Genomic DNA, 8808 nt, shown 5'->3' with positions numbered 1-8808 from the left:
CTTTGACGCCAGTGGCGACACCTACAACGTGCTGTCATGAAGAAAGTTTCCAACCGATTTCTCATACACAAACAACAGTTGACCGCCATTGCCTGGTGAAACGTTGTCGTGATGCCTCGTGTAAGGAGGAGAAATGCGTACCATCACCTTTCCGACTTTGATAAAGGTCGGATTGTAGCCTATCACGATTGCGGTTTATCGTATCGCGACATTGTTGCTTGCGTTGGTCGATATCCAATGACTGTTAGCAGAATGCCGGCCGCTGGTGGCCGAGCGGTTCTGGCGCTACAGTCTGGAACCGCGCGACCGCTACGGTCGCAGGTTCGAATCCTGCCTCGGGCATGGATGTGTGTGTTGTCCTTAGGTTAGTTAGGTTTAAGTAGATCTAAGTTCTAGGGGACTTATGACCTCAGCAGTTGAGTCCCATAGTGCTCAGAGCAATTTGAACCATTTTTTTGTTAGCAGAATATGGAATCGGTGGGTTCAGGAGGGTAATACGGAACGCCGTGCTGGATCCAAACGGCCTCTTATCACTAGCAGTCGAGATGACAGGCATCTTATCCGCATGGCTGTAACGGATCGTGCAGCCAGGTCTCGATCTCTGAGTGAACAGATGGGGACGTTTGCAAGACGACAACCATCTGCACCAACAGTTCGACGATCTTTGCAGCAGCATGGACTATCAGCTCGGAGACCATGGCTGCGGTTACCCTTGACGCTGCATCACAGACAGGAGTGCCTGCGATGGTGTACTCAACGACGAACCTGGGTGCACGAATGGCATAACGTCACTTTTTCGGATGAATCCAGATTCTGTTTACTGCATCACGATGGTCGCATCCGTGTTTGACGACATCGCGGTGAACAAACATTGGAAGCATGTATTCGTCACCGCCATACTGGCCTATCACCCGGCGTGATGGTATGGGGTGCCATTGGTTACACGTCTCGGTCACTTCTTGTTCGCATTGACGGCACTTTGAACAGTGGACGTTAAATTTCAGATGTGCTACGACCTGTGGCTCTACCCTTCATTCGATCCCTGCGAAACCTTACATTTCAGCAGGATAATGCATGACCGCATGTTGCAGGTCCTGTACAGAGCTTTCTGGATACAGAAAATGTTGGACTGCTCCCCAGGCTAGCACATTCTGCAGATCTCTCACCAACTGGGAACGTATGGTCAATGGTGGCCGAGCAACTCGCTCGTCACAATACGCCAGTCACTACTCTTGGTGAACTGTGGTATCGTGTTGAAGCTGCATGGGTAGCTGTACCTGTACACGCCATCCTAGCTCTGTTTGACTCAATGCCCAGGCGTATCAAGTCCGTTATTACTGCCAGAGGTCGTTGTTCTGGGTACTGATTTCTGAGCATCTATGCACCCAAATTTCGTGAAAATGTAATCACATGACAGTTCTAGTTTAATAAATATTTTCCAATGAATACCCGTTTATCATCTGCATTTCTTCTTGGTGTAGGAATTTTAATGGCCAGTAGTATATATACTCTGGCAGTCAGAAAGCGAAAGAAGACATTTAAGGGGGGACATTGATGAAATTGACCAAAAATGTCAACTTTCCATTTTTTTTTTATTTGTTAGTATAACTCGTGGACAATAAGTTTCCAAAGTTTCAATGTTGAAATCGCATCCGACGTGCCAGAAAATTAATTAAAAGTGTGATGCGGCCTCCCTGCCACGCCCGCGTTTTGAAGCAGCAGTTCAACACCAGCTCAGCGAACAACGATTCTGTGTGTTACTTTCAACCAAACGTGTGCAGGATACATGTAAAAGGCTGTGATACATACTCTTTGGTGTTATAGGTCAGCTTGGGCTGATCCTGCACTTCTCAAAAAGTGTGTTCATGGCAAAATCCAAAATCCAAATGAGTCTCTAAATTCACTCATATGGAAATGATGCCCTGAAAACACATTTGCATCTGCTACAGTTGTCAGAATTGCAACTTATGATGCAGTTATTGAATTTAATGATGGGAACGTCGGGAGGATGAAGGTATTAGAAAGAATTGGCTTGACGATAGGAAATTTTACTCAGGACATCCTGAGAAAAATAGATTTACAGCGCGTCTCTGCAGCATAAAAGTCAGTTGAAGATCTGGTAAAGGAAAGAAGACAGACAACAAGAAACCAGAAGAGAAGCCTTGAAGGGAAAGACGATCCAGAGTATAAATGTGGTGCCTTCTGAAGAAGTGACATAAGCAAAAAAGTTAGGTTGAACTTTAAATTGCGTTTCCTGAGAAGTGTGTTTTTTAAAAGTTTATGTACCTTTTCCTCAGATTCTATGAATGCTAGAATTATGAAATTTTGCACACATATTTCTGTAAACAAAAAATATTCAAGTGTGTGTGAAATCTTATGGGACTTAACTGCTAAGGTCATCAGTCCCTAAGCTTACACACTACTTAACCTAAATTATCCTAAGGACAAATACACACACGTCCATACCCGAGGGAGGACTCGTAACTCCGCCGGGACCAGCCGCACAGTCCATGACTGCAGCGTCTGAGACCGCTCGGCTAATCCCGCGCGGCTTTCTGTAAACCTAATAAACGGTGTCGCAAGAGCAAATTTTAAATTCTGATTGCAAGCTGGGATATGGGGCAAAGTGTTTGGAATTTTGCATGAATTTAAAATTGTACTTGTCGAATTATAATTAAAAAATTATGAGAATTCTCCTATTTGACCTATTCCAAAAACCTCATGAGAGAAGTTTACAACATGTAAAGAGATGAAACAGAGAAATTTTTTGTAGAAATCTCTTGAATACTTTCTGAGAAAAAGGAACATACATTATTTTTTTAAAATAAAACTTCAAATTTGGTTAAAAAAAGTTCAACATATATAATCAAAGTATTTTATGTGTAAATGTGTTACTTTCATGTATAGCGTGGCGCAAAATTTCATTGCCATACCTTCAAAACTGTGGATTTGGTACATTTTTGAAATAGTGTGTGTTTTTCATCTACGTCCCCCCCCCCCCCCCTTAACGATATAAATGAGATTTTTAAAAGTTTTAAGCTCTCGATTTTAAAATCCCTGTATTTCAATGTGGCGCTGTTTAAACTATGTTTGTAGGTCAGTAATCTTTCTGTTGGCTTTACATGCAACTGCCATTCAGCTCCCACTGTAGGTGAGTATTATCCATGGTGGTCCATGAGGGCGCCTCATGCACTGAGGCGATCTTCAGAAGAAAAATCGCGGCACTTCAAGAACAGAATAGCTCAGGAAGCAGAGCGGATAGCATCTGCAGCGTTCGATTCCGGACAAGACAGGTCGTCACGACTATCAAAAATGCGGCGAGCATCACGCACGGACTGTATCGTACTTATGGGATCGTCCTGGCAAATGCTGATCGAGTTGACAGTCATCCAGGCGAAGAGGCAGAGGTTGACGTTCGCCAGGTAGCTGGTGACGGGTATGTGGGGCGACCCCTGCGACAGGTCTCGCCACAGCTGCACGCGGCACTGCTCGCGCCGCTTAATGGTTTCCGGAGGCAGGTCTTCCAGTGAGCACGTGGGGTGGTCCAGGGCGTTGGCCAACAGCTGCATGCAGCCAGTGTCCACGGACAGCGTAGCGTTGCTACTGTCCTCCATCTGCCACTCCTCATCTGCAAAACAGTCACAGTAAGTAGGTGAGGGTGGTGCTCATACGCAAAAGATACCCAGACTCACAGTCTCCCCAGGACAATAAGGTTGGGTTTCGTTTAACTAAATCTCTTCGATGTTCGATAGTGATGGAAGCTGGAGAAATGAATTAAAATGTGTGCCACTGCTGGGACTCGAACCCAGGTCTTCTTGCTCACTAGGCAAAAATGCTAACTATTACACCACCACAGCACTATCGTTTCGTAAATGAATTCTATTTATAGGGGATGCTGTCGAACTCCGTGACTGTTCCTTTATGGGGTTGTAGAAAAATACCCGCTACCAGTCACAATAAAAGGTTGTTTAGATTAGATTAGATTAGATTAGATTAATACTAGTTCCATGGATCATGAATACGATATTTCGTAATGATGGGGAACGAGTCGAATTTTCCAATACATGACATAATTACGTTAATTTAACAACATACATAAGTTAATATAACAACTTTATTTTATTGTGTTTTTTGTTTTTCTTAATTTTTTATTTTTTTTAAATTTTTTGAATATTTTTTTGTTTTTTTTTCTTAATTTATATCTAAAAATTCCTCTATGGAGTAGAAGGAGTTGTCATTCAGAAATTCTTTTAATTTCTTCTTAAATACTTGTTGGTTATCTGTCAGACGTTTGATACTATTTGGTAGGTGACCAAAGACTTTAGTGCCAGTATAATTCACCCCTTTCTGTGCCAAAGTTAGATTTAATCTTGAATAGTGAAGATCATCCTTTCTCCTAGTATTGTAGTTATACACACTGCTATTACTTCTGAATTGGGTTTGGTTGTTAATAACAAATTTCATAAGAGAGTATATATACTGAGAAGCTACTGTGAATATCCCTAGATCCTTAAATAAATGTCTGCAGGATGATCTTGGGTGGACTCCAGCTATTATTCTGATTACACGCTTTTGTGCAATAAATACTTTATTCCTCAGTGATGAATTACCCCAAAATATGATGCCATATGAAAGCAATGAGTGAAAATAGGCCTAGTAAGCTAATTTACTAAGATGTTTATCACCAAAATTTGCAATGACCCTTATTGCATAAGTAGCTGAACTCAAACGTTTCAGCAGATCATCAATGTGTTTCTTCCAATTTAATCTCTCATCAATGGACACACCTAAAAATTTGCAATATTCTACCTTATCTATTCGCTTCTGATTAAGGTCTATATTTATTAATGGCGTCATACCATTCACTGTATGGAACTGTATGTACTGTGTCTTATCAAAATTCAGTGAGAGTCCGGTTACAAGGAACCACTTAGTAATTTTCTGAAAGACAGTATTGACAATTTCATCAGTTAATTCTTGTTTGTCAGGTGTGATTACTATACTTGTATCATCAGCAAAGAGAACTAACTTTGCCTCTTCATGAATATAGAATGGCAAGTCATTAATATATAATAAGAACAACAAAGGACCCAAGACTGACCCTTGTGGAACCCCATTCTTGATAGTTCCCCAGTTTGAGGAGTATGCTGATCTTTGCATGTTACGAGAACTACTTATTTCTACTTTCTGCACTCTTCCAGTTAGGTACGAATTAAACCATTTGTGCACTGTCCCACTCATGCCACAATACTTGAGCTTGTCTAGCAGAATTTCATGATTTACACAATCAAAAGCCTTTGAGAGATCACAAAAAATCCCAATGGGTGGTGTTCGGTTATTCAGATCATTCAAAATTTGACTGGCGAAAGCATGTATGGCATTTTCTGTTGAAAAACCTTTCTGGAAACCAAACTGACATTTTGTTAGTACTTCATTTTTACAGATATGTGAAGCTACTCTTGAATATATTACTTTCTCAAAAATTTTGGATAAAGCTGTTAGAAGGGAGATTGGACGGTAATTGTTGACATCAGATCTATCCCCCTTTTTATGCAAAGGTATAACAATAGCATATTTCAGTCTATCAGGGAAAATGCCTTTTCCAGAGAGCTATTACACAGGTGGCTGAGAATCTTACTTATCTGTTGAGAACAAGCTTTTAGTATTTTGCTGGAAATGCCATCAATTCCATGTGAGTTTTTGCTTTTAAGCAAGTTTATTATTTTCCTAATTTCAGAGGGAGAAGTGGGTGAGATTTCAATTGTATCAAATTGCATAGGTATGGCCTCTTCCATTAACAGCCTAGCATCTTCTAATGAACACCTGGATCCTACTATATCCACAACATTTAGAAAATGATTATTAAAAATATTTTCAACTTCTGACTTTTTGTTCGTAAAGTTTTCATTCAATTTGATGGTAATACTGTCTTCCTCTGCTCTTGGTTGACCTGTTTCTCTTTTAATAATATTCCAAATTGTTTTAATTTTATTATCAGCGTTGCTGATTTCAGACATGATACACATACTCCTGGATTTTTTAATAACTTTTCTTAATATAACACAGTAGTTTTTATAATTTTTGATAGTTTCTGGGTCACTACTCTTTCTTGCTGCCAGATACATTTCCCTTTTCCGGTTACAAGATATTTTTATACCCTTAGTAAGCCATGGTTTGTTACAAGGTTTCTTACAAGTATATTTAACTATTTTCTTGGGAAAGCAGTTTTCAAATGCATTTACAAAAATGTCATGAAATAAATTATATTTTAAATTGGCATCAGGTTCACGGTACACCTCATCCCAGTCTAACTGCTGTAGGCTTTCCCTGAAATTTGCAATTGTTAAATCGTTGACTGAACGTACTACTTTGGAGGACTGTTTAGTATTGCTGAATGGAGCTATGTCATATATTGTAACTAGCTGTGCACCATGATCAGAAAGACCATTCTCAACAGGCTGAGCATTTATCTGGTTAAACTTATCTTGGTCTATAAAGAAGTTATCTATCAGTGAGCTGCTATCCTTTACCACCTGAGTAGGAAAATCAATAACGGGTGTCAAATTGAAAGAACCGAGTAATACTTCAAGGTCATTTTTCCTATTACCCTCTTTCAGAGAATCTACATTGAAGTCCCCACAAATAATAATTTGCTTCCCCCTGTCTGACAGATAGCACAACAAGGAGTCCAAATTTTTCAGAAATAGATGAAAATTTCCTGATGGGGACCTATATACAGTTACAATTATAAATGTGCCTTTATTTAATTTAAGCTCACAGGCACATGCTTCTATATTTTTCTCTACACAAAACCTTTTTGTTTCTATACTTTTTGCACAATGATAACTTTTGACATGTATGACAACTCCACCTTTCTCCATATTTTCTCTCATTACATGTGCAGAGAGCTTATATCCACTTACATTTACCTTATCCATATCAGTAACAATGTGATGCTCAGACAGGCATAGTATATCTATTTCATTCTCAGCTTCTAAATCTTCTAAACAAACCAGAAGCTCATCTACTTTATTCTTTAAACTCCCAATATTTTGATGAAATATACTTACATTATTTTTAATTATACTTTTATGAGAACCTTTCCTTATTCTAACATTTGCAGTACTCTCCTGTCTGAGTTTCTCATTGTGCTTAGGCCTAGTTCCTATACCAGTGGTCACACGGTGTTCAGAGAGGCAGATTATGTCAACTGGGTTGGGTGACTTTAATTCATCAATGCAATTACCTAGGACTGAGATACAACTTGGTGGAGATAAAATTTCTGGTGATTGGTGAAAATTTATAATTGATAGCTGTGATTGGTGATCCAATGTGCTAGAATTGTGCTGTTTAATTTCTTTCCTAAACTGAAGATTTGTTTCAATCCTGACCTCTCGTAGAACTTGACATCTTTCTGTCTTACCTATCCTAAAAAAGGTGCTGCTCCAACACCTGTAACCACTGGTATTTTACCATTCATGGCAGTGCTTCCCCCCCTTAAATTTCCTGCTATTACCCCAGCCAGTTTCCCCTTCCCTTTCCTGTTGAGATGTAGGCCGTGCCTGGTATAGTCCCACCTACTGAGATAATCAACAGGAACCACACCAATATGAGCCCCCGCACCCGACCCAAGCAGCCGTTCCAACTCCAAATTTCCCAACAGAAGATTTCAAATCAGGCCGGTCATGGCGTCTCAGGACAGATACAAATTCAACATTGGTGTGTCTCGATGCCGACGCAATCTTTACCAGGTCACACTCTATACTGTACCCAGGATCTCTGTCGATGCTGTTCCCTGGCCCTCCCACAATAACCTCGGTGTCTTCCCTGGTAAATCCTTTACAGAGTGAACCTAAGTCCTCTGTCACCTGATCCAGACTATCACTTGGTTTGAAAAAATTTGTGACCTGGTATTCTGGTCCTAATTCCTCCTGCAGAAGTTGGCCTACACCTCTGGCATGAGAACTGCCTAACAACAAAACTTTCTTCCTTTTCGATGACTTTCCTACATTCTTTTTCAATTTCCTATTGAAAGTTTGTTGTGTCCTGTCTACACCTACCTCTGCTTGAGGCTCATCAGTTTCTAACTGAAGCAACAGGTCAAACTTATTTTTGACATTCACCACAAAACTGTCAGACTTAGTTCTAGGCCTGTTCCTTCTGCTACCTGTTGCCACTTCCCACCTCTCTTTGCCCTTCTCCCTCCTTAACCTGTCCAGATCTTCCCTAGCCTGATCTAGCTCAGCCTGAAGGGCAGCAATTTTCCCCTCCTGTTCCACTATCTTCCTATCTCTGCTGCAAATCCTACATAACCACTGATGAGCCTGATCCACTTTCCCAACACCCACGCCACTGCAATCCCCCCAGTGAAAAAAACTACTACATCCATCACACCAAACCCCGGAACTAACAATTCTACGGCAAGTCAGGCACTTCTCACTCATGACAAAAATAATACTTTAGCTAGAATAAATCAATTAAATTACCGAAAATCAAAAAAGACGTTACAAGAATTAAGCCTATTCACAAATGTATATAAGCAAGCTTCTGATTTAAAATTCCGCTGTTTTTCTGAGATCTGTATTAAAACAATGAAGGTATACGCTATTTATTATATATTTCACTCGATTGAATGAAAAAAAGGACAATTAAACGAGGTACTTTAACTTTGATTCTCCAAAAACGTTACGAGAATTAGGCCTATAAACAAATGTATATAGGCAAGTTTCTGATATAAAGTTACGCTGTTTTTCTGAAATCTGTATTAAAACAATGAAGTTACACGCTATTTACGGTAGTTTACATATA

The 8808-nt window shown here is 40.0% G+C and overlaps 1 protein-coding gene across 2 annotated transcripts in view; it reads right to left on the bottom strand.

Annotated features, from left to right (window-relative positions):
• Nucleotides 1-3047: 3047 nt before the first annotated feature.
• The window catches only part of LOC126210381 (uncharacterized), a 44665-nt gene continuing 38904 nt past the window's right edge, over nucleotides 3048-8808 (bottom strand). For both annotated transcript variants that reach the window (XM_049939610.1, XM_049939609.1), the window contains one exon: nucleotides 3048-3628. In XM_049939610.1, coding sequence (XP_049795567.1) covers nucleotides 3386-3628 — 243 coding nt within the window. In that variant the 3' untranslated portion in view covers nucleotides 3048-3385. The remainder of the gene's footprint in view (nucleotides 3629-8808) is intronic.

This window comes from Schistocerca nitens, chromosome 10 (genome assembly GCF_023898315.1).
Source record: "Schistocerca nitens isolate TAMUIC-IGC-003100 chromosome 10, iqSchNite1.1, whole genome shotgun sequence".
Classification (NCBI taxonomy): domain Eukaryota; kingdom Metazoa; phylum Arthropoda; class Insecta; order Orthoptera; family Acrididae; genus Schistocerca; species Schistocerca nitens.
The sequence above is the reverse complement of the archived record's forward strand: the minus strand, read 5'-3'. Positions and strand labels throughout refer to the sequence as shown.